Below are 27,733 nucleotides of genomic sequence, written 5' to 3'. Positions count from 1 at the left end.
GACTACATTCCTTAGAAACACAAAATGCACAATTAATAAATTGTGTTGAATATAAGTAAAAGTATAGTTTCTTAACACCTCTGTTGCTTCTTGGTAGAAATACTATTACATGTGTCTACTATATAAATTTTATGCAAAATCATTTTTTCTAATAATTTAACTGTCAATCTATTTACCCTAGAGGTTCTCAATATGCAGCCTCCAGACCAAATCTGACCTGCCAACTCTTACAATGTAAAGGAAAACTAATTGGCCTTTAAGCATACATAATGCATTTGAAATGTGTTTGGCCCTCTTGTGACCTGCGGACAAGACTTGGGCCTTTGGCGGAAATAAGTATAAATACCAGAGGCACAGTTGCTTTGGGTTTAAATGCATGAAAATCCAGTATGCGGATTACACATATTATTATACATAACAATTGATGGAGTGCACCATTTGTTATTTCAATTCTTCAGCAAATCAATACACTCATGATATGCCTCCCTCATCTATTCCAACATATGACTCATCAGCAGTGTTTACTCTCTGGAATTTGGGTGCACCAAATGAAGCATTTTCCCCCAAAATTGGCCCAATTTTGGTTGACTAATAGTAAAACAGCATTGCAAATTTGTGTGCACCAAATATAATTTTCACTGGGCCAAATTGCGACATACAGCCTCTGAGTAAACACTGCTCATCAGTCATTATGAAGAGTCCAGAGGGAAAATGTGATATGTCATTGTAAAACTTTTTGCTCTAAGGCCATCAACATCTGCCCTACAATTAATGCTGGCATAAATTGAAACCCTACTTTAAAAAATCCAATGTATATTTTTGAAACTATGAAAAACAACAGCACATATTTTCTTTTCTGACGAGCTATATTTGAGCTATATCTCAAATCGATAAAAATGAACATACCGCTTTCTGCATCTGAACTCTTCATATATTGCTTATTAATTAATTATTTAATTATTAATTATTTAATTATTAATTATTTAATTATTAATTATTTAATTATTAATTATTTAATTATTAATTATTTAATCAATTATTAATTAATTATTTAATCAATTATTAATTAATACCTTGTCTGTTTTCACACTACATGTATAAGACTGAAATATATCTTTTATTGTTTTGAAACCAGAGGGCTTCATTTTGAAATGGCTGCCTTTAACTGCATCATACTAACCGGTCACTAGTTGCTTGGACTCCGTATAGTTGGGCAGAGCTCCTACACAAAGCGTATTTGTGCGACAGACGCACATTTGTTTACAATTCACATCAGGTTTTATTGACACTGGCAGTACCCAAAGCCAATTTTGACCTATTACAAGTCGACTTCACATGGCTGCTGATCTGGGGAACAATCGCAGTACAGCATGATTGTAACCCACAGTGGGCTATCCCAGTTGAAATCCATACACCCCTATGAAAGGTATGACCTTCTTCCACACAGAGGGTGTAGAATTTGCATGGAGTCACCCATTCAGATAACCCCATTTGTCTTCCATTCACTTCTCTACCCAATATGGTGGAACCATGCAAGGGGTGAATGGGTTGCCTTCCACAGCGAGTGTGGACGGAATAGCCCATTTGTACAACAGCAACCAGATTTTGATAACAATTCTGTCTCCTGAACGCTGCAACCGATGGTACCTCAAGATGGTACTCAAGAGTAGCTTATTTCTGCTATAGGCCTTTTGCACAATCATCTTAAAATGAGGTTCTACTTGCTGATAAGTATGTGTCATTTATATACATGCATCTTTCATATGCATGGTTTAATTGAAATTAACACTTAATTTATAACAGCATTCACACGCAAGAAAAGTGCGAAAAGACAAATGCACTTTTATGCTTGTTTTTGCATGAAGAACCTTGTTTTGGTGGCAAGATGGATGATATGTGCAAATGGTCTATAATCACTCCAAAACAATATCTGGATTGTTTTGAGAGCAGATTTATTGCACATGAACTCAATTTCAACTTTGTTACACTTGGTATGCTAGTAGCATCACATATGTACCAACATACACAGAACAATTTCACCTCTATGGATTAGTTTGCTTTTCACTTCCCTGGTGCTCCAGGCGGTACCAAACCATCAAGTTCCCTCTTGTGTCCACTTTCTGCTAACCAAGCCTGTATGGGAAGGGGAAATAGAAACAATGGAGATAACTAAACATAGTAAAAAAAGTGATATCAGTAAGGTTGTATTATGTGCAACCTTTGTGTGGTTCAGGATGACATTTTAAGCCCCTTTTTGCTAAAACATTGTAAGGACTATACCGCATTTCTCTTTAAAAAAAAATACACATATTTAGATTAGAATAAAAGAGTAAATAAATAAAATTGAATAAAATTTGTCACACTCTGCTGGAAACCCATCTGCAAAATCAACTCGCAACTTGTTTTGCCGATTCTTACTAAACCCAAGCTTTTACTCAGAGAGAAAAATGCAGTTTAAAGGTGGGTAACCTGATTGACAACCTCATTCCCTCAATTTACCCCATCAAAATGCTAATTTTGGTATCAGGTGAAAGCTCATATTTTTCTTATTAACATGCTGAAATTAGGCGTTTCCAAATTGGTATATTTACGGAGAAAACGTCAAAAAACTGTCAAATTAGTCTCAAATGTGGTATACCATATTTTAAACTATATTTCAACAGTTTTTTGATCATGTCTTCGGAAATACACCGATTTGGAATTTGAACTCCTAGGATCTCTCATCTGATATCAATTTATTACATGATCATGATGATTATCATTAATAAAAACACTGTAAACTACTAACATCACGCTGTATAAAATGTTAGCAATTCCATAAGGAATTAGTCGCATTCACAAGGAACATTTACATATTCTTTATGCATGAATGTTTGAAAGGGACGACATTTTATGTTATAGGTAAGTTTTAAAGAATTAGATTTTCCAAATATATCAGGTCACCTTCCTTTAACAGAAAACAAAGAACTAACAAAAACAATTCTGCGTCTCATCTGAAGCGTTTAGGTATCGCATGCAGGTTGCATCTAGTGCGCCACTCAAATACATCTAGTAATGTGATGTCACGCTCACATAACAATTACTTCAAGCGCATTCTGAGCGAAACAGAATACCAATTTTTGCTCCATGTGTGTATCAAGATGGCGGTCGAATCCTGGTTCTCTGGTATAAATTTTTTGGGAGGTCATTTGTTACTCACCTGAAATTTATTTTCTACAAGTGTCTGAAACTGTTTCCTCTGTGCCTTGGTTAGACCGCCCTCTTTGACAGTCTGTTGCCAGCCTTGGATCTCCTTCTCCCTCTGATCAAGAGCTTTCTCATACATTGCTGGTAGACCACCAGGGATTTCCTGTACAAAAGGAGTTAAATAATGCTGAATTTAGAAAGCCTATATCAAATGGGTTGGCAGTTGACTTATTCCTTACATATTACACTGAAGTAGCATCAGGAGTCCTCATGATTTGAAATTCTTACAGTGCAGTTGCCTAGTTTCAACAGACGCATTAATTTGCAGGTTAATCGATTGACAGCCTCATTCCCCACTTAAAGCTGAATATTTTTTCTCATAACGATGGTAAATATTTAAGCTTGAGATAAGTTTTCTTATATGGTGTGAACCAGAAAATGATAGCCAATTATTTCAAGTACCAGAAACTTTTCAAAGTAGGTATATTTTCTATGCAGAATCATCACACATGCGGACTATGATGATTTTGCTATGGAAAAAATTACCCTTCAAGTGATCTGTGATAAATGTCCCTACTGTCCTTTCCCTTTTTTGGGAAGAGCAATATGTGGATCCTGGGTTGATCTACTGGAGGTCTGCTTGATCAAAATCCCATTCCACAATACAATAAGCATATTGCATAACAAGGAGATGGATTAACCTCAAGCTGCGTCTATTGTTATGCAATACATCTTGTGGTAAGGAATTTCTGACAAACTGGGTAGAGAAACTCAGGATACACATATTAAGGCACCAGAACCAAATTTGTTTGAACTTTGGATCGACTGTCGATGCTGTTTCGATGCTTGTTATTAATGAACTAACTAATTAATCAAAATTTATGCTAAATTTATATTGGTCAATATCAATACAGACAAATATTCATATGTTATCTTAATTAACAATTTAGTTAATTGATTTCATAACTAATAAGAATCGACCAAGCATCGATGTTTGATCGAAAGATCAAACTAATTTGTGTCTATTGCTTAAGAGAGAATTTGTAAGCTTACCTTGGTATCACCAACCATATCAAATGGTATGACGAATGTGAAGAAGTCCTTTGGTGTCATCAACTGGTAGTTAGGATTGTCTACTTGATGATCTGGACCTGATTACACATGCAACATAATACAATGACTAAATATCTGTTTTAAAAGAATTCAACTTAAAAAAAAGTGTTTTGAATTGCCACACATCAGCTAATACATTTAAGTTTAATATACATGTAGTATGGTATGGGATATGACCATATAGCTACCAATATTTATATATACAGAGGCTAGTTCCATCAACTTTGAGGCCAGGACATGCTAAGCTAATTACGGAAGCAGAGCTGCCAATCTTTTAAGCAAATTCTTAAGACTTAAAGGCTCCGTAACCCAACTTTGCACAGTACTTTTGTGGGACATGAGAGCACATCAAATTGCATTTGGATTACGAGGAATGTCCTTCTGATATCAAATAAGTTTTTGAAATTTGTGTTAAAATATAAATTTATGGCAAATTATTAAAAATTGACATTTTTTACTTAACAGTCCTGGAAGTAAACTTCTAATGATATGTACATGTAGCTGGGAGGAAAAGCTGTCCATCATATGAAAATGTTTCACTTTCGTATTGAAGACATCCATTAAGGGAAGGGGTATGAACGTTTGGACAGTATTTATTGTGGGACATTAGAGCACAGACATATATCGAATTGCATTCTGAATATGAAGAATGTCCTTCTGATATCAAATAATTTTGATTTTTTGAAATTCGCAATGTAATACACATTTTATGGCAAATCATTAAAAATTGATAAGTAAACTTTATAAATCTGATGATTTATACTTACAGTGTATGTAGGTGGGATGAAAAGCCGACGATCAATTGAAAAAGTTGACCTTTCGTATTGAAGATATGGATTTTATTCCCAAAACACCAAAACAAATTAGGGCTTTTTGGGGAAAAAATCCATTAACACTTTAAGAATTTTTAAAAATTTACTTTGAGGACTGTTATATATCAAAAATTTGAAAAATATCAATTTTTTATAATTTGTCATAAAATTCATGATTTTCAAAAAATAAAAATTATTTGCTATCAGATATACATGCTTCGTATTCAGAATGCAATTCGATACGTCCGAGGTGCTCTCATGTCCCCTAAAAAATACTGTCGAAACGCTCAAAACAGATCCCTTAAAGGCCCATTCAGTGATTTGCTCATCCGGACGATCGTAAAAATCATCAAAATTCAGATTTTGGTACCTTTGTAATTGGCATAGATGTGCTAACATAGCCTGCTAATGGTTCGGTCGAAAGCCGTGTATTTTAGACAAAATAAAGCATTTGCATGATTCTGGACTTTTGATACTGACAGTACAAAAGTCCGACTCGAGATCGAAAGAAGCTCACTCTCCACGTACCAACACGCGTGCGTATTGTTTCTACTACTTATTACATCAGCAGCTACTATTTTAAACAAAATACACAATTTTAACAGCTTTTAACTGTTTTTCATATTTGAATTGACCGTTAGTTTGCCTCGGTGACCTTTAAGGCTTTAATTGCTGATTTTGTTTTCTACTACAAAAATTAAGCGTCTGTTTTAAATCAATTTAGACTCTACTTCCCCGTGTTAGAAACACTGGACTAGGAAGTTTTCCAGTCGATTAATTGTGGCGCACTGTACGAAAATCTCGATTTTCTCGAGTCGATCTGAGTTGAAGTAGAAAACCTTTCTAAAACTTCTGTTTTTAGACTAATTTGTCGATGTATTCGGGGGAAAAGTGGTTTAATGAAATTCTGTAGACTTATTCTTTATTTCTAAGCAACTCTGACAAATTTCCATTTTTTTTAATGTTCCTGTGAAATCACTGAAAGGGCCTTTAAGTTAAGTCCTAAAAATTTCAGAATGCAATTTAGTAAGTCTGAAGTGCTCTTAGGTCCCACAAAAATACTGTGCAAAGGTGGGTGACTGAGCCCAAAAATGTATCAGTATTCTTTATCTTTTTCAGTATTCTACAGTATCTTGAGTAAAATCAGTGCACACAGTGATTCAGTAGCAGAGAGATGCATACATACCTATACAAAGCGGCTGGTCCCATATGTTTGGATGACTAGCAAGGCCAACTCTGGCCATGTGTTGATTTAGCAGTGGATAGTGTGTGTGATATGGGGCTAATGTGATACTATCATTGCCTCCTAATAGTAATGGTCTGGTTGGAGTCAGCATGTGAAGGGTGCATAGATTGCTGCCACTGAAAACAAAAGAAAAACACATAATCAATGGGTTTACTACAGGCTGCAACAAAAACAAAAAAATTTATACAATTTAGAAAACAGTATTAGGCAAACATGTCACTTATTGATTTTATTAAATTTTACTTGGTCTTCAACATAATTTCTAAAGCTACTACATAAGCTTTGTTTCAATAAAACCGGGTGGTGTACAAGCTAAGATATTGTCAATTGTGTAAAGTAGTCCTAAAACAGCTTGGGCCACTTTTGTGTCTTTGTGTAGCAAAAGTGACTGAATTGAGCTCAATCATGAATTTATGAAGTTGAAATAAATATCATTTATTTACTCATGTAAATTAAGTAAAAGAAAAACATGAAAAACCTTTGCTTTTGTTCTGAGATCTTTGACGATAAGCATGAGAGTTCATTTTATGCGGTACAAACTTGATGTGCGATATTGGCAAAAAATGTTGATGAAGTAAAATTGGGCACAGCGTTTGAACCCGAACTACAATCCAGTTAAAAAATAGTTGGCACACTTGCATTAAACAATGGAAATGCATGCCCTATCAAAATTGGAGAGGCGAGTGAAACATACATGCAATATTATATAGGTTAAGTACAGAGCCCCCCTATATCTCACCCTGCCCCACATCTTTCAATGTTGGAGGGTTTCACGGACCTGTTAACAACATGGCCTGGGCCAACATTGAATTGGGGGGAGCGGGAGCAGAGATATACCAAAAGACCAGTACAGTGTGCCAACCTTTTTTTCCTGGATTGTAGGAAAGGCACCAAGTAAAGTTTTTCTGTTAGCCAAGATATTACTGATTCTACTGCATATCACATTTACGCCATGACCCCTTTTATTATGAAAAGCAAAAATGTCAAAAGTGGCCCAAACTAGACGATTTAGTTAATTGAGCATAGCGTGAGCCTAAGGCAGTAAAGAAACCAAGTAAAGTTTTTCTGTTAGTCAAGATTTTACCGATTCCACTGCATAACATTGTTGCCAGAGCTTATTTTTTTATGAGAAGCGAAATTGCAATGGTATAATTTTTATTGTTACAGTCTGTATACCCTGTAGGCTGTAACCATGAATGAATAGGGTTGAGCTCAACCTGGGTCATTTGACACTAAGGTTTAAGTGGTCTGACCAGGGTTGCTGATTATTTGCCCATGGAGGTCACCGGTACGTGTGGGGTGTGTTACCAAACTCCCAAAATAGTGCAAATAGCATGAGTGTATGCAAAAGGAACCTTCACATAATGGTTAGCAGTACATGGACACTCGGATGAGCAAGGTCACCAGGTTTAAATACTTGACTGTCAGCCAAATTTAAGCACACTCTGAAGCTTGGGTACAGGACTTTCTAATCTGGAGTTTGATAATCGAAGGGTGCAACATTGCCTTTTTTGTGTGTTGTGTGTGAAAGCTAAATCGACACTTATTTTTATATTCAAGCTCTACAGGTTGGTTAAGAACAACACAGATATACTGCGCCAAAAAAGTATCCTTACACTTGAAAAAATTATAACAAATTAAAAACTGAACCATATTGGGGTAAATTTGTTTTTTATTAGATGCACTATCTAATCTGGTACATTATGACACACCATTGACTTCAAGAAGCAAAGTTACAAGGGGTAACCATACTGGGGTAACCATATTGGGGTAAATTTGTTTTTTATTAGATGCACTATCTAATCTGGTACATTATGACACACCATTGACTTCAAGAAGCAAAGTTACAAGGTCCAGTTTTAAAAGTGACAAACTCCAGGGACTAGACATCTGGTTTGAGAGTGGTGAATGGCTAATTTGTGTGTGCCTTTAGTAATTAAAAACAAAAGGAACAAAAGAAAACTGAAACAAAAGAGCCGACAAATAAAATGAAAGTTATGAAAATTACAGAGAAGTAAAAACTGAAATAAAAACTGCTTTAAATAAAGATTTATTGAAGAAACTGTGTTGCCTCTTTGTTGCGCTTATTGGAATCATTTTGCGCCTTTATATAGGCTAGTTTGTCATTTTTAAAACGGGACCTTCGTCTATTCAATTGCTTGTAGCTTTACTTCTTGTGATTATTATAGTTACAATGTAGCAGCTAATGCACTGCGCTCGACTTGCGTGGTTTCTCTACATTTCAAGGGATTAATGTGAGAAGGCTCATCTGAAATATAGCTGCCCTATAGACATTTAACAATTCTGCATTCTATATTGCACACATCCGACACCTGGCAGCTATTGCATGGGGCCATCTAGCATCAACTCCTTGATTTCTTGACTTAACTTATCGTCAGGCTGCTACGCTTTTTGTAGAACTCATTTTTTGTAACTTTAAGAACAAAGTACAAAATATGGTTTAAGCATGTAACACAACCAAATTAAGTCGCCACTAGTTCCATCCCCATTTAATCAGAGTCTGATGAGTTTATGGCAAAATAATTTATATAATAATTTTCTATACACTTTCCTTCTAAGGTTGATACCAAATTTGATATCAAAAGTTTAATCATCATAGGAACCGTTGTTTGGAAATGCGTGCAATTTTAAAAATGACAAATTACTAATTGACTACGCAAAAGTCAATGCATGGCATCAGTTTATCATGTGGTCCGAAGTAACCCGTACAGGAATCATTGTACACTTGCCTGCGCACAGTTAAAAGAGCAGGGTATTTGATTTGCATTTTGACATGCATGGGTAAACCTTTAATGACAATTAAATTAGAACTCTCAGATGTGTGTAGATGTTGATTAACCTGCCGCTCTATTCAGGCGACGTAATTCTTGGCACTCACACTAGCTCTGTTGTGTGATACAACTCCTATGTCATTTTTAAAATTGCACAAATTTCCAAACAACGGTTCCTATGCTCACAATGATTAACTATATTGCACACATCTGGCAGCTATTTTTTACTTACCTTATACTATATCTTCTTGCTGCTGCTACTACCCTTGTATTTTCACACCCATTGATGTGTACGGTGGTCTCTACTGCACCAACTACTATGGTAGAATTGCGACACTTCTCTATGCTTATATACCTGCACAAAGTTGAAGTAGTTACGTTATATGAAATAATTGGGAGCCAAAATTCTTTGAACGACTCATGGGAAAAATTAGATTACAATCATAACTTTCATATGGCTTTTATCCGAATGGAGGCCAGAACTAATTTGTTTCTCATAGGAAATGATGATTTAGTTGATTGCTGTTTGTATCTCTGATCGGAGGGAACATTTTAACACACTCTCAATGGAACATTTGGCCCCTACTCTGCCAAGTTTTGAACGAGTAATGAGCAGTATTTTGTGACCATGTAAATGTATACAAATACAATGGCGATTTTAAACATTGATCACACATACAATTTACTTTTCTGCAATGATTGTGTTCTGATATGGCTTTAGTAAAACTATAAATGATTACTTTTGGGGAAAAAAGCTCAAATTGGGCTGAAAATAAATTACAACCATAGAAGCTGAAATCTGCTAAGCTGAAAAATGTCTGAACTGTACTGAGGGTCTTTATCTTTTCAGTTTCAGTGCTATTGTTCAGAAACGAAAACGCAAGGGATTATGTTAGTTGATGTGTAATTTGAATTCATTGAAGTTTGAAGTACCAATCAGCTTTATATTTCAATAGAGGTAGATGCCTGCTGTCAATCAAGGCTGGATAAGACAAGATCATAATTATTTATAGAACACAGTGTGTGGAACACAGTGTTTTTAGTGGTCTAGCGCCCCTCTCGCTTTTATGTCCTCTAATACCTACATGTATAATAAGGCCTTTGATGTCGTTAAAGTGGTTCACATTAATGTGACAAATTGCCAATTCGAATGAAAAGGTCTCCTTTTTTCTGTAAAAACGTTGAAAAGCAGCCCTTAATTCACAAAAGGTCCACTTGAGCCGAGCGCACCCCAATAAATCCTGGCTACGGGCCTGTGTCGCCCTTCCCTCCTGCATTTCAATATAACATGATGACCAAATCGTCACTTGCACGACGCCTCATTGGGAGATATCTGGCTATTTTTTAAATTTTTTTTGTTTGGATTTTGACAACCCTGGATAACCCAAGAAAGCCTCTATTGAAGCTTATTTCCATTGGGGTCCATTTGAACACCGGGACGGATTGGGAATAGTCGGGGGGTTAACACCCTACTCTTTTCAAACTGGCTGTGAAATACATGTACAGATATGGCTCTCTGCTGACGGGACCGACAGCTTAACGTCCCCTCCGAAGGACTGCGTACTTTCATGATTCATTTACCCAATTCTAAATGAACCATGGGGAGAGTGGAAGTCTGAATTTAATCTACAGAAGTTGCCAATTTAATTTTAGACTTTTTTTCCAAGTCAATATCCCTGCAAATCTCCAACGACGGGAATTGAACCCGGGACCTCATGCACTTAAGGCAAGTACCCCAACCATTGCGCCACACTCTCCCTCACTATTGCAGACGCTCGTTTCTTTTGAAAGACTTTTGCTTATAACTTGGCAACATGGTCAGTATATATTTCAGTGCTAGTATAACTAAGTATATTTTCATGAGCAGAAGTGCCTATACACCAAACGCAAATTAATTAAAGCCGTACAACTTATCGCGTATTTACGACCATAAAATTTAGACACTTCTTTTGTCAAGGTTAGCACCAACCCTCTCATCTCCCATTTTCATGTCAGAAATTACCATAAATCACCAGACCGAAAACAGAAATTGTCTTTGTTCAACTGACTGGATAATTGCCCCACCCCTTTGGTGCCCCACTGGATACTTGGCATTTCCAACAGTCACAGTTGCATATGCTATTAAAGATATCAGTTAGAAATTTGAACTTTTTAAAAAATACATTTCTGAACAATTCCATTTCCCCTAAAAATAAACCATTCCTACTTACTTGAGAGGTGAAAGTAAATAAATGAAGGCGTGATGACATCTGTGAATCTTGACACGGGCATCTACCAACGTGGCCGAGGTCTGGCGATAGAAAAACATAGTTATGAGAGTTACTAGGAATTTACTACACTATTTTTCACCCTGATGTTGGTCAATAAGTCTATAGCCACAAATTGGCCCTGGAATTTACTTACCGATGAGCTTTACATTTGAGGCTAGAGACTTATACATTCGAAATCTAGTGTAATTTGCTGAAGCATGACTCCCGGTGTAAAGCATGCAATGGAAGCTCAGAAGTAAAATAAGCCATCATGACTGGCGATCACATCAAAAATATTGCCAAAATTGCACTTCAAAAAAATGTTGGACTGTTCCAAATACACAATCGTTACTGGAAAGTTTACAATTGACTCATCGAAATACTTTTTTTTTCAAAAAACCATTGACAAACATGATTGGCGAATATGTAAATTTATTAACTTCTAACATCGTGCAAATACACAGTTACATGTACATGTTATTAGATCAGAACCTGTAAAGAAATGAACTGTGGTGACCTTTGGTGTGCCTTTGGCTATTTGTTTTTCAAATGTATAATCAATTTAAGAAGAAATGGGAATAACTTGGGTCCATGAAATCACTTGCTTCTTAGTCAAGCCTGATACTTGCTGCTTATTTTTATTAATGGCGAATCAAATGAATCCAAGTAATAGAATGATATACCTGATAACTTGCAGCCAGGCAGACACTGAGCAGTTTCCGACCAGAGCTTCTTTTAAGCAATTACTGCGTCTTGGGGTGCTATCAATGCACCTATTCAGCCTTGGGTATATTCATTAGAAGATCATGTGAATGCTGGCTTGCACTACCACATGGTCATTAAGCTGACCAGGTGCCACCGATGGCTGGGAGTAAATGTGAACTTTCCAAATGCCCATGTGAACTATTATTCGGCATGGACATGTGTTACAAAAGAAGATGTCAACTATCTACAATCTGAAAACCACCCTGACCTGACCAATACGCAACCACCACGTACTATTGCAGCAAGTGAAGTCCGTTGTTCAGTCGTGCTCTTAGAAACCCCCAAATGACTCCCCGGATTCCGATGAACACTGGGAGCCCCCTGCACAGGTGCTTCGGTCTAGGATGACGAATTTTGAGTTCTTAAAAATTTGACGAGCGAAAGGTTTGAAAAGTAGGCTGGAGCTTTTAAGCTTTGTGTAAAGACAAAGAGAGGAGGTTAAGCAAGACGTTGCCGAGTTCGTAATGAACAGGAGTCACAAAACCGTGTCTGAAATTATGGACACGGCTTGGGCCATGGCAAGTGCACCAGCGGACTTAGAGCGATCCTGTCTTCAAAGAATGAATATTCTTGAAGAAGAATGTGTTGAGGGTTGCCAACAAGTGTGGCTGACACAAGCAGAAGACATTCTTCAGTGAAATGAATTGATAAAATGACTTTCAGAGCCATGTAAAATTGTACTATACTTTCATCCAAATTTCAACATTAACAGAATAATGTAGCATCTGTTGCAAAAGATGTCAACGCCGACTGACCTAAAAACGACGGCAATGAAATATAGCATCGATGCCCCAACTATTGTGTGGAAATTTGAAGCTAGAGTTCTCGAGTAAGCATGTGCTTATTTATATTCACCATAAATGAAGTCCTTTTTCCATATAGAAGGTCGTCTCCAGAGTTGATTCTTGTCAAAAACATGAAAGTTACTTCTAATTCTATCTCATTCATGAGATGCTAATTTCTATTAGTACCTGGTGGGTTGCCCTCCATAAGAGATGGCAGGAGTTTCGACATACACACACCACTTAGATGAACATAGTGAATAGAAGGTATGGTCATGAGGTCACATTTATAAATCGTATATTGCTTATGCAATACGGATGGTCTTTTGTTAACATTTACATCACAAATTTTGACAGGCTGCATGCACTCTGGCTGAAATACAGTAAGAAAATGTCAAGATTGTGAAATAAATGTGAACCTGTATTACAGAGAGGTTTCTCTAGACGTTCGCCTTTCGTATCTCTTTCCTTGTTGGAAAGGTATAACGTTGAGGAGATAGGAACATGTACAGAAGATCCGGGACCTACTCTGCCATGTTTGGCTGAGTAACGGTACATGAACATGGTCTTTTGTGCCTATGTAAATTAGTCATTGTGTAAAGCTGTGTTTATACCCAGACTGAATCATTGTCGCTAACTACACAAGTTATGTGTGCAATTTTAGAGAATGTTGACCGACAGATAGAGGGTGTCAATATAGGCCTACGTGTCGCTTTTGAAAAACAGCGAATCATGCGCATGCTCAGCAGGCAAATACGACGGCGATTTAGTACACTGACCATGCATGCGATTCAGGTTTCTCCAAAAGCGCTTGAGTAAATGCATCTTTAGAAATGGCGGCGATTGTGTGTGTTCAAGTGGGTTTTATCATGTTAATTAGTGACCTCGATCAAGCATTGAAATACTGTCATTTTTGTACTGGATCGCTTCAAGCATCTCCAACAAATTTTTCAATGTAAGTGCCTCTGGCCCTAGTGGAAGTAAAAACGGATACTATGGCCAGAGTTCTAGGGCTAGGTTTCTCAGGCTATGTGTATCAGAATGTCAGTACATGCTAGTACCAACCTGTGTGAGTTTCTGTTATTATGAAGTACCAACCTGTGCGAGTTTCTGTTATGAAGCTTCACAAGATTATCATCAAAATGTTGAAGAACATCTCTCCATAATAATCTGCACAACACACAAGATACATTTTTGCAATCCATCTATCACTATGTATCACAAGATAAGATGAGAACTGGCATCACCAAAGTACTTTACTGCACAACCATGTGTTTCTGAAGCTATCCCATTGTGGACTTCCAACACACAGTACAACCCAACTGCTTCGCTCAATGGTACAATTGCAAGTGACTCCCAAGCACCCAAACCAGTTTGATCAGACAGCTATCTTTTGTGACATAATTAATGGAGCACGTCAATACACCTGTACATTGCATTGTTAAACAGATTCTAATTCAAGTCCTTTCAGAGAACATTAGACTGGAACCCAGTTCTCACTCAGCAGGATGACACAGAATAGACTTTCCCCAAGACGCTGTCATTCTTTTGTTGAATATTATCCAGCCATCACTATGAAAATTCATTTTGAAATTATTAATAGCTTATCACAACCATAAATAATTTTAGCAATAAATTCACAAGTGATTGGAAATGCAATACGGTATGCAAGATTTTTTCTTGGATGATTTTAAATTATTTTAACACTTTTGAATGATTTTGCTTGATAATTTCTTAAAGATGAAAAAAAAAGTAACATCCTAATTCCAGTTATAGCAGGACCCAATAGTGATTAAAAAATACAATATGATAGGAAAACATTTATGGAACATTTTGCAAATGCCATTGGCATAAACTGGAGTATGAATTATGAGATGAATCTAACTGAACGTTTGACTGATATTTGGCATGAAAGAATAAAAAAAAATGCCTGGAAAAATCTAAAATGCAGAAATTTTATTCGGGGGCATGAACACTTCAGGGAAAATTATGACAATTTTAGGGGGGAGGGGCAGAAATTTTAGAATTTGCATTAAATTTGGAATTTTTAGCCCAATTTTTTTCTTCAAATTTCATATTTTGACTGAGGGGGCAAGCAAAGCTTAAGTTTTCTATTTTTTTTTTCGGGAAGGGGGTGCCCTGGAAAATATTTTAGGAGGAAACAGAAATATTTGAATGACTCTGTTGTAGTCCAAACTTAGAACATAAGTCATCCAATTATAGGAACATCACTTTAATGTTCCACTACCTACTGACCAATCAGTAAATTATCACAAAACCCTTTGCTATAATTTCAAAAGTAGCAAAATTTTAGACAAGTTACAGTAAGTGAACTTTAAGTACGGTAGCCTAATTCGGAACCCGAATCATGGCGTTAGCATCACTGCAAATCTCAAGAGATATAACGGGTGGTCAGAATACTGACATGCAATTCTCTGCTTTTCAAGTTACCAATCACAAAGGTATTTCTTGGCTGCAATTAACCAAAGGATGTTAAAGGGGCATTTTGTGATCCTAGGCCTCACCCCCACCCCACTTTTCACAAAAAAAGTTGAGATTTTTTCCCACTGGAAACCTTTGGCTACATGTTTATGTACAAAAAAAATTCTTGCAGATTAATTTGTTTATTGTCTAATTTATATTTCTAGTTAACCAGAACAAAATTACAACACAGTGGCCTATGGAGCAATGTAAAACACATAATCATGCATAACTCGCCAATGCAAAATCTGAATCAACAGAAGTTTTGTGGATATCTACTGAAAAATGTCTTAAAAAGAGGATGCTAGGATCATGAAATACTCCTTTAATATCAATGTCCACAAACCATATGTTGGTTCACATATTTTATACCTAACAGTACAACTTACTTTTGCTAGTGTCTGCTTACACACTTGAGATAACACAACAAATTTGCAGCTGCAAATATTAGGAAATGAGAGGAAAACAAGAAAGGAAATAAATTATTTGTAAGAAATCATTTAATTAAAAAAAGTTTTATCCTGCAATGTGATGTGATCACGCAAAATCAGTTGGAAGTCGGAAATATTGATTTTGAGATATAGCCACACCAAGGAAGTATTTCCTTTTGTTTCCTATTGTTTTGGAAACTCTTTAACTGCTCATATCTTTTAAACTGGTTGTCCAATTTCAATGAGGTTTTCTGCAAAATGTAGCTTTGCAAATGATGTTCACAATCCTGTAAGTACCTGAAAATTGAATATGTCTGACTTCAAACTGATTTTGCTTGATCACACCACAAAATGTGTTCTCTTTAAAATTTGAAGGTTGTCTATACATGGGCAATTCCAAGCAAAAGTGGACATGACCCAAAACATGAAAAATGCTCAGAAATTCAAAACTACAAGTGCTGCAATGGCAAATTTGGTATCAAATGAAAGAGATTATCATACTCTTTAAATTAAGTCGACTTGCAGTTACATTATTGCATGTTTATCATGAATTTTCTTTGAAAAACCTGTTTTTGGCCAAATTTGTTACTTTTTTAAGTGAAAAAAGACCTATATTTGGGATCTCATTTGCACATCTTCATTAAGGTTTTATTTCATGTTTTTTGTTTTAAATTGCTCAAGGAATATTGAAATTTACATATTCTATGATGTTTTTCATGGTTTTTTTATCTTGTTAATGTATTTATTACGTAATTTGTTTCCATCTTTTTGGGCGGACAAACTGTAGCACGAGTTACCGTAGCACGAGTTACCATGTTTTTTGCAAGCCAAAGTAAAACTATGAAGGACACATCTTTTTTATGTATATCAAGATCAAGCTTAACATAGTAGTTACTTATCATAATCAATTAGGCTTTATAGTGTTTTTTGTTTTAGGACACCATCCAAATTAAAGTGATTGATTTTTTTGGCATGTCACGGCTCGTAGCACGAGTTACCGTTTTTCTCAGTTGTCCCATACGTATCAAAGTTGATATCTGCATTTAGCAATACTATGAGGATCTAGCCTTGAATGTTGGGTATTAAAATACAAAAAATAAAGATTCCACTCAAATGAGTTTAAAGGTTGGAGCATAAAGTTTGTCAAAGGACGCGATAAAGTGTAGCACGAGTTACCATGGAATTGCCCACATATAGACCACTTGACATGTGACGTCATTGCCCGGCAGTAAGTACACGAATTATGGCAATTTCCATTGTTCTTTGCCCTGCAGTGTGCATACGCATCGTAGTTTGTTCAGGAAACATGCATTTTAAATTGCCCACCCCATTTCATATAGTATAAGAAAGCCATTGAACAGTGTAGCGGTTTGTTCATGCATATCGATAGACCAGACCCTCGCCTTTGCTGATAAACAATGATGTCATGTGGTTTATAAGTCACACTTTCAGATATTTCTGAAATGGTTTACCTTTTTGGAGCTTTATTGGCATTGGTAGCCATTTTGCCCCTCTTCATCCCATCTCCATCACCCCCTGTAAACAAAAAAACAAAACAAAATATTTAATCCATAATAATAATAATAATAATAATAATATATGAAACGCCTTATTATTATTATCATAATTCTCACACAATGTATTATTTTTTACTTTTTACACAATGCAATGGCACAGGAATCAAACCACAACCTTCCGCATGCTAGGCAGACACCCTAACCACTAGACGCTCGGCTTGCCATGATAAACATGGCTGAAACTAAAGCTAATGTAGGACAGTCAGGCAAAACAACACAAACAATATAAAACCAAACTTCACACTCCCAAACAATCAGCAGGGTTGCCAAACCCGCGATTTGGTAGCCCAATTGCGCGACTTTTGAAGATTTTTCCCGAGACTTTTGACAATTTCCTGTCCCATAGAAACCAATGCTTAAGAAAAAAATTTCAACATTGGCTCCCGCGACTTCCGGTAGTTTCATGCCCCATAGAAACCAATGGTAAAGAGAAAAATTGGGCGACTTTTCGATTATTTGACCCGCGATTCAGGCTGAAATCTTTTGGCAACCCTGACAATCAGTCTAACGTTCTTGGTCATGTCAACTCTAGTGTGATGCAGATATATGCAGCTTGTCTGGAGTATAATGATCCAGATCCAGATAATTGTAATTAGTTTGAATACAGTATTATCAAACATCTTTGTAAGTTATCTGGGTCACTACATGTAATTAGGTCAAATACAGGGGAAGTCTCCTTACCTGAAGTTGGCCAAGCTAATCGCTGTCCTGCAGAAACACACGCAATGACTCCATGTGGATTGCTTACTAGACAATTCCTAAGCCATGTCTCAAATGAACGGAATGAGAAAGACAGTGTGATCTGCAAAGGGAATATCAATCAAATATGGCTGCAAGTTCAACCTATTAAGATGTACAAATGTATATAGTCCATATATCTTCCTTGAGTCAGTCAAGTAAAATCAAATTTCGAGATCTGCTAAATAGATTCCTTGCATCATTTACTTTTATATACTTCTCATCATTACATTTAGAGATACAATAAAAGACATCTAAATTACTGACTATAGAGAAAAAGTAAAATTTGAGACATGATTGCTTGTACATGTGTTTGCCATTAATTGGCACCCATTTAAATGACCCAAACATGTCTGGTATCCATCCATGCATAAATAATCATACAACATCATGATCTTGACAAATTTGATTTTCCTCTCCATTTTTCAGCTGGATTGAGAAGGAAATGCCTTCTTTGAATAATATTAAATGCCACATTTAATTGAAACATATTTCAAACGTACCTGTATATATATGGCCGTGTGTTTTGAACTCGCCACCCTTAGCGTTATCACAAGACACAAATATTATGAATTTTTACACCAATCATGTTTCAATTTAGAATATCTCCACAACTATCAACCCTAAACTAGCAAAAGTATACATTTTTGGAAAGCTGAAGGCAAAAGCAATTTAAATATACACATTTCAACTCATTGTACAGGGTGACCTTGAAGTTATACAGGGTGGAATAAAAAAATTACAAATAAAAAATGGGTCACTTAAGGGATCTAAAATGAGCGTTTATTATGTTTTGACAGTATTTTTTGTGGGACATGAGAGCACCTCAGACGTATCGAATTGCATTCTGAATACGAAGAATGTCTTTCTGATATAAAATAATTTTCATTTTTTTGAAAATCACAATATAATACAAATTTTATGACAAATTATAAAATTTGATATTTTTCAAATTTTTGATATATAACAGTCCATGAAGTAAATTATATAAATCTAATGATATATTCTTAAAGTGTATGTAGCAGGGAGGAAAAGCCGACGGTCAATTGAAAATTTTGACCTTTCATATTGAAGATATAGATTTTTCCCCCAAAAGACCTAATTTTTTTTTTGTGTTTTGGGAAAAAAAATCCATATCTTCAATACGAAAGGTCAAAATTTTCAATTGATCGTCGGCATTTCATCCCACCTACATACATCGCTAAGTATAAATCATCAGATTTATAAAGTTTACTTCGAGTACTGTTAAATATCAAAAATATCAATTTTAATGATTTGCCATAAAATGTGTATTAAATTGCGAATTTCAAAAACCAAAATTATTTGATATCAGAATGACATTCTTCGTATTCAGAATGCAATTCGATATGTCTGATGTGCTCTAATGTCCCAAAATAAATACTGTCCAAACGCTCATACCCCAGCCCTTAAAGGCGCGTGAAAGTCGATTCCGAGTTTATCGTCCCCTGCCCGCGTCACTTTTTGGAAACCAAAAACACCCGCGTCAAATTGTCAAAAATGCCAAAATAATTCATTATTTTCAAAGAATCGGTGTTTTCACCAGTTTTAGCAATTGGAAACATATAGTTTTGTTTGTAAAACATATAAATTCATAACTTGGAAGCAAAACCAGGCTCTTTTCTAACTTTTCTAGTCCCTACCCATATAAAAACCTGTTTATAAATAACATGTATGAGTGTGGCTTTAAATTAACACTCATTTTAGGTCAATAATGAAATCTGATGAAATAATGCAAAATGAAAAAGTCACCTCACCAACCCGGGAAAAAAAAGGGATGATAAACTCGGAATTGACTTTCATGGGCCTAATGCATTGCTTATTACTAACTTGCAGTTATAAACTGAAAGTAAACAACATTGATATGGTTAGAGGTTAGGGGGAGCCTACTGACTTTGGAAGAAAAAAAATCACAGCTGTTTTGTAATCTCGGAATACAGGGTCCCAAAATGTGTTCAAATTTATTTACAATTCAACATATTTTGAACTGAAACATTTTACCCCTATCCCATACAGAAAAAGTAAGTTCATATTTAGATTCCTCATCAAATTTCCTCTCAGAAAATGTATACTTTGACTTTGTAAGTAATTAAGATTTTACAGTAACTTTTAGATTTTGAAGACATCCACATCACTTACTACAGTGTTTAATATGAAAACGGTTAGTTTTGTACGTAAAAGTTTGTATTTTATAGACTAAACCAATCATGAAGTGTTCAAAATGATTAAAAACAATTAGCAGCATTAATATTAAATAATCTTTCAAAAGAGCTCTTAACCATGGCTGTAGCCCATATGGATGCAAAGATATATGATCAGTTGATTCAACGCGCACACACAAAATCTCTATTTCCCATAGACTTTGCACATACCGCCACCGCCTCAACCGCCACCTCGGCCATTCTGAACTTAAACAACTGTAACTCCACTATCTTAGCTGATAAACAATTCTCCTTTGGTGGTCTGTTAGGGCACTCATTTAGCTACAAAATGACACCAAACACACTACAATACCTTTTGTTTTTCAGAGATATAACCATTTGAACGAGTCTCGATTTAGAAAAGCGTAACAAAACCACCATTTTTGGGTGGCGAGTTCAAAACGCGTGGCCATATGTGACCCACCACATCAAAACTTTGTGGCAGAAATGATCATGAAGTTTTAAACACTATATAGGATAAACTGCTGTTTTTTAGCTGACACCTTACTTGTTGAAATAAGTAAAAATGTTTTAGGAGGCAAAACAAGCTCAATTTTTTTTTTATTATCTTTATATTTTCTCATCTTTCTTCATTGTTATCTGCTAATGAAGCCAGCCGCGAAGTGGTCGGTTTTGATGTGATGGGTCACATATATACAGGTACATTGGAAATATGTATCAATATAGTTCACAATATAGGAATGTGCATATCTTTGAAATATTCACTATTCAGTTATAATAATTATAATTCAAAACAACAAAACAGAAAAAAAGTGCAAAAAGTTGTTCTCGACTCACTTTTGAATAACCACTTTTGGATTGCACCTGTTGAAGCATTGCCAACTCTTTCAAAGACTTGAAGGTTCTGTGGAAAAACAAACATGGAATTAAAACATAATGCGAGTCTATAATTTGGTTCACTGCAAGTTCGGTAGTGACGTGAATGCTTTTTCGAGATTGCGCCGCAAGTGTGCCCACAAATCGCTCTTGTGCGCGTGAGTGTACACTTTGCGTGATTAACTTGATGCACGCGATTCACTGCTTAGGCCAACGAAATACGTCACTACCAAACTTGAGGTGAACCAAATTATATACAGTGATATAATCAGGTGAAATAATTGTTGTGCACTTTTTTCAATTTTCGATCATGACTTTGTTGTCCATTAGACAGGCTATACAAAATCTTTTCACCTAGTCGAGCAGACCGTTCCTTTTGGACTGTATAGCTCGAACGCAAAACTAACGCATATACAGATCTAATTTCTGACATTTTGGATAATGGCCACACTTGCAATCTTACTTCCCTTGAAGTTTGCTCACATGGTTTGGTTGCCCCAGAAACCATAAAATTTCTACAATCTTTTGCAGTACAATGCAGTGCGGCAACACACCGTATCGCAACGCAATTGCGGCGTAGTATGAACGGACCTTATGTTTCACTGGTCGGTGGCTGTAACACATGGAACACATGAATTTCTTTTCACTTGAAAGCCCCTTATTTTCTGGAAATTTTGGTATCAAAATTTCATTTTTGCAAAGAATGCAGTAGATGATGTCACTTTCCACTGACCCCTGAATTTGTTAAGTAACAAAGTAAGTAATAAGCGACATGTCTTACTTGAGTTGATCAGCAGACCCTTCTAATAGAAACCCTAAGGCGTCTACACATTGCACAGATAATAGAACATCAGAAGCTGAACCAGCATAGGAATCTATGTACAAACACAATGGGAAAGAAATTAACACACACAAAATTAGTAAATAGATAATGAATTATGCATACGATTCTGAATTTCTTAAAATGTTGAAATATAATACAAACTAAAAATACAAATTCTAGACTTGCCAAAGATTTTTCACTAACATTGCAACCCATTCATCGATTCTTCATCACACTGTGCAGAGATGTTGATTGGTGAATTGAAATGCCCTGCAGATTCCCATCATGTGACCAAATTACTAGCCAAGTCTCTGCGCAGTCTCATGAAGACTAGAAAAAATGGTTCAAATAGCAGATGATTTTGATTCATGTTTTTATCCATTTTCTACTGCTGCATGACTCAAAACATTCTGATGTACTATGGTTTCACTAGAAAGCGATCCTTTTTAAAAGGAGCGAGCAGAAAAAGACTGCTGTACTACTTGTATGTACTCTAACATCTTCAGAACTAAGTTTGGTTCAGACTCAGACTCGCGATGCTGCGATACTTTTAAAACATCGCAGCATCGTGTGATGAAATTAAAACAAACATATTAATTTCTTCACACGATGCTGTGATGTTTTAAAAGCATGTGGGGTTTGCATCTCCTTTTATGGTTATTCTGCCAACCTTTATTTTCCAGCAGCCAATCACAAGTGTGCATGGCCGCGATATCGCAGCACGATGCGAAGAAAGCTGAACAAAGTTCAATTCTCATTGCAATGAAATTTCAACAATGCGATGAAAATTTTCTCGTAAAACCTGGCTCAGATTTCAGTTTTGAAAGCATCGCAGCATCACATCGCGCTGCCATGTGGAATCTGAATCGGACTTTAGGTATATCACAAGCTTGGTCAGTCTCAGTGGACAAAAAGCATTAATCATCACTAAAACTTGTTCCAATCTAATCACAGAATTAGAGAAGGAGAACCGGGACTCCCTATACCGCCACGTACAATCGCGCCGTCAGCTATGGGGAGAAACTGGGGGGCATACGGGCCTTGCCGACGGTGCGCGGAGACGAACGAAAACAATTCTGCGTCTCATCTGAAGCGTCTTGGTACTCGCGTGCAGGTCGCATCAAGTGCGTTTCTCAAATGCGCCCATCATCCATGTCGCGCTTGCATGACAACGAATGCCTCGAGCGCATTCCGAGGGAAACCGAATACCCCCAATTTTTGCTCCATGCCTGTATCAAGATGGCGGTCGAGTCCTGGTTCTCTGGTTTTAATTCTGTGAATCTAATAGTAAATGTCTCCTTCACAAGTTTCATTTCTTCAAATTTCTGGCCCCAACACCTGGTTCTCCTCTCACTATCCCCTTGTCCAGAAAATCCATAATTAAATCTAATTTTATGTTTCTATGAAAGGTTCAATTCGTCAGCAGAGTGCAACACTATCGTAAGTGTAGTAGAATGTAATAGCTGCCTTTTGTAAAATACCTATTGTTTGCAACACAATCACCTCATCATGCTCATTGTAAAGTGTTGATGTTCTGTATACTTTCCTGATGGCCACTAAGCTAACCCCAAGATATCACGTTTACATGTAGTTGGGTGATTTTTCTAGTGTTATTGGTTAAAAGTAAGTACATTTATTGAAATGTTGCAAATGGCAGCTATTGCATTCTAGAATTGTTTTCTATATAATCCCCTTACCTGCTTCAATCAGTAGAGAGAGTATATCATGGATATTATTTTGGAAGAAAGTCATATGGGAGTTTTCATCTAAGTTCTGTTGGAAAACAAAATACAAATATTTTAAATACATATAGAGGACTCAAAATTAAACAGTTTAAATGCTTAAATCATTGGGAGCACTAAACCTAAATTTTGGTACGGCCGGGAGTGTGACGTCGACCACTGAATTGGGAACTGAGAATTGATTTTCAGGCAAAATAGGAACTTCTGAACTGAAATTTATTTGTTTTCTTATGCTTTCAGATATTCCCATATGGCATAATCTAATAGGCTTCACATAACAAGCATTCACAAAGACATTTGAGTACAACTGCTGAACGCAAGAAACTTCGGTCGAGGTCAGGAGAGGGCCAATGATCTGAAAATCTGAAAATTGTTTATCAACCCCATGAGAAGTTGAGAACGCCGATTGGTCAGCATGGATGTTGTTTCATTTATTGAACCCATCAGTGATCTTTTAAAAATAATGCCATCATTTAAAATGAATGGAGTGAAATATTTTCAAAACTGTATTCTTATTGGCTATTCAAATGAAAAACTCTTGTTGTCAACCAATCAAAGTTGTTGTTACAAAAGCAGTAGTCCCAAGGGGGTTAAATTCAAAAGCAGCACCTGCCTAACTCTCCTACCTTTGTTCCAGTTGTGCCAGATGTCCTCCCATCTGATGCAATAGGTGACTTGGATCTTGATGGCCATCTGTACGCAATGTTAATGTTTAATAATCATAAAATCTGTGATAGGCACAACTTGGTGCAATTTTTGATTCTGAAATGTCTCTGTGGCAGTCAGGTGGTGTGCGCAATGCATTCTCTAAATTCAGTAAATTTCCTTTGTCAGCCGTGTAATTGAATGAGATTATTTTGAAATTTTAAAACGCTTTAAATATCACAAACAAGTAGGCCTATCTTAATAAATAATATTAATAGAAGCTAAAACGGTTGGAGTTCGATAAGGAATCCCACAAAACTAACCTTCAAATTAATTAAATACAGTAAAATTTGATTATTACTGGGTGAGAGTCGCTTGAAATTAGCCGTGTTGGTTAGGGCTCCGATCACTCAGTGTGCAAATTGAACGGCGCGTACCAGTGATCACGGCAGCTGCGAAATTCATAGCTGATTTACTTCCGTACTCCGATTGTATGTAAAGTGCCATACAGCTGAGCAGTTTTGCCGGCTCTCTCTATCATGTCATCCGCCACCTGGTGGCAGTCGAGATTGGACTAGGAATTTTCTATCTTTTTACCTAACCACTGGTAGTACTAGACATGTTGTGGTTTTCAACTGATGAAGTAAAAATCTTGCAGATTTTTGAGAAAACAAAACTCACACGGAGGCTTGTACCAAAATAATCCAATTCCCAAGTTTTGAGATAAATTGCACTAGCCATTTTGATATTAGAAGTAAAAATAAGTTTCACAACAGCCCATAGAATGGTATGTGGTATACCACAATTGGGGGGGGGGGGAGGCTATCACTTCTTTGTTCATAACATTTAAACAGAATATATTTTAGGGCTAAAAATTCACTGGGATTATGAGAAAAATGTGATGTGATCAAGAAAAATGAGTCGGAATATTGATTTTGAGATATAACCAATAATAGTATTCAAGTTCCTTTGTATTTTACTGTTTTGAGCAACACTAAAATGGCCATAACTCTGGAACTGCCAGTCTAATTATGATGGGTTTTTCAGCAAAGTAAAGCTCTGAGAATAACTCATGTAATGAAATTGAAAACTGAATGTTGATTTTCATTGACATCAGACTCGTTCTGCTTGATCGCATCACAAATACGAGCTTTCTTCCGATACCATGAAAATCTCCATTTTGATAGGAAAAATCAGAGATGAGACTGTTGATCAGGTCACCCATCTTTAATTTCGAATTTAAATGATGACAATATACATGAATCTCAATTAAAGGATACTCGTCTCCGATTACTAGTGATGAACGCAAGGAGATTTTGTACACTTGTTGTAGGAATAGGTACAACAGAAACTGCAATGTATCAACGGATGCCTGGTTTCTTAAAAAATCTGGAAAGAGAAAGAGAAAAAGATCAAATAAAAAGTAATTGTAATTGATTAAAGAAGTATTCAGGGGTTTGGTTAAACAAATTCATCATGATCAGTGGAATAATGTCAAGCAAGAGGTTCTTATTTCTGATCCAATAAATTACACTTACTGTTTTCATTTCTTGATGATTGACTTGGTGTTGCCAGTTGATTTTACTAGAGGTACTTAGAGATTATACCCAAAGAATACCAGCTTAAAACTGCACAGTAAGGATATGTTAAATTTGCCATATTATTTGTCACCCATGGGGGGGGGCCAAATAGTGTACCTCTGGCATTTTTTGTCAAGAGCCCTAATTAAATCAAAAGATAATTTGTGTCCTTGAATTCGAGCATTGCAAAGGTTTGTACATTTAGAGGTTATATATCCTTGCTAGTAAGTTCCCATCACATGGAATAAGCAGGTAAAGGCACTTAACACTTACTGGTAGGTACGTCACGGCCCTGCACTTCCTAGATCGCCTTGATAAGAGTTCGAAGCCCTATCGTCAACAGAGGGCAGTAAACTCGAGGTAAAGAATGTCCCATATCGCGCTAATGAGCTGGTCAGTAACCGTAGAAAAGTAACTTGCACAAATTTCCAGATACAGTTACTATAAGGTCGTGCGATGTATTCAAACCATTTGTTAACCATTTCGTTTTTAGGGAGCAATAATTATTTATCATGAATATTATTGTCATGTTGATGACATCATAGTTGCTCGCATTTTGTTCATTTTTAAATTTTGAAGCATTTAACGCTCAAAAGTAACACAAAATCAATCAGATATATTTTTCTTTATTTCACCAGAGTGTCCTTGCCAAGATTCTAGCATCAGACCATTCGCTTTCTCAAGATACAGCTTTTATAAGTGTTAGGTCATTTCTGTACAATTCTTATAATTTGTTTTATGCAAACAAACAGCGATGCACGTTTTGTTGTGTTTTTGATAGGTTTTCATGTCCGATTTTAACGATAAAACATTATTCCCTATAGAAAAACGATATGGCAAAACATACAACAGTTTGTAACATTCTTCATGAACTTGACCATCTATGTTTAGATTGCGATGTAATTAACGTGTGTAATGCGATTTTCTCTTTCTGAATCTGACTTGTAAAATATTATTTGTCATCACAATTTCTCATCAAATTCATACATTTCTGGGTCAAAAGTCAGGTAAAACACTTTGTGGTTTTGAAATTTGGTTTAGAAATAACGCTAATAAAATCATTTGGGTTAATCAAGCAATCGATTTTTATGATTTTCAAGGCAATATGCATAAATGATGAATCTGCATACATAATTTTTCACTTCAGTAAGCTCGTCTTTTGACCAACGTTCATTATTGATCATGGGTTATATTGTATGCGAATAAAACCACGTGTGTATGAGCTTGTGCATTGAATTGAATTACACAATGGTTATTCAGATTATTGATCGCTATAAAGCGAACATGATACATATTACGTAGGATTCCATGCATGTGCGGGGATTTGAACCCCAGCGACCAGAACTATGAACACTTTGAAGTGTTAGCACCTTGCAGGGCTGTGACGTAGTCTTGTCTAAAGTTGAAAACTTTGAGGAAACATAAGGGCTTAGTAAGTTTAAAAGTTTAAAAATTATGTTCCCTCCCATCATGCTTTGCACTTCATCATCTTGTTTATAGGTTGTGTGTCGCCATGGCCTTGTAGTGTTGGGATAAAGCAACAGTGATATTTAAAATACTTACTTTTTATGTAATATGTTTCATTGAAATTTTTACGACTTGCATATTAAATTAAGTACTATACTGTATATGGGTTTATATTGTATGCGTATTGAGCTGGTTCTATAGCACAAGGCATGATATAAATTCCCTTTTTTATTTCTATAAAACAGATT

The 27,733-nt window shown here is 36.1% G+C and overlaps 1 protein-coding gene across 1 annotated transcript in view; it reads right to left on the bottom strand.

Moving 5' to 3' along the window:
* Positions 1-1,514: 1,514 nt before the first annotated feature.
* LOC140164578 (TBCC domain-containing protein 1-like) overlaps positions 1,515-27,733 on the bottom strand; it is a 35,190-nt gene continuing 8,971 nt past the window's right edge. Inside the window, exons 5-18 of the mRNA XM_072187883.1 lie at positions 25,719-25,827; positions 24,420-24,486; positions 23,749-23,824; positions 22,010-22,103; positions 21,190-21,256; positions 18,116-18,236; positions 17,330-17,393; positions 15,816-15,864; positions 11,360-11,439; positions 9,382-9,504; positions 6,298-6,473; positions 4,240-4,337; positions 3,200-3,349; positions 1,515-2,133 (exon numbers count right to left, since the gene is read on the bottom strand). Coding sequence (XP_072043984.1) covers positions 2,062-2,133; positions 3,200-3,349; positions 4,240-4,337; positions 6,298-6,473; positions 9,382-9,504; positions 11,360-11,439; positions 15,816-15,864; positions 17,330-17,393; positions 18,116-18,236; positions 21,190-21,256; positions 22,010-22,103; positions 23,749-23,824; positions 24,420-24,486; positions 25,719-25,827 — 1,346 coding nt within the window. The 3' untranslated portion in view covers positions 1,515-2,061. The remainder of the gene's footprint in view (positions 2,134-3,199; positions 3,350-4,239; positions 4,338-6,297; positions 6,474-9,381; positions 9,505-11,359; positions 11,440-15,815; positions 15,865-17,329; positions 17,394-18,115; positions 18,237-21,189; positions 21,257-22,009; positions 22,104-23,748; positions 23,825-24,419; positions 24,487-25,718; positions 25,828-27,733) is intronic.

Source organism: Amphiura filiformis, chromosome 11 (genome assembly GCF_039555335.1).
Source record: "Amphiura filiformis chromosome 11, Afil_fr2py, whole genome shotgun sequence".
In the NCBI taxonomy this organism is placed as follows: Eukaryota; Metazoa; Echinodermata; class Ophiuroidea; order Amphilepidida; family Amphiuridae; genus Amphiura; species Amphiura filiformis.
This window is presented reverse-complemented; position numbering and strand designations above follow the sequence as displayed.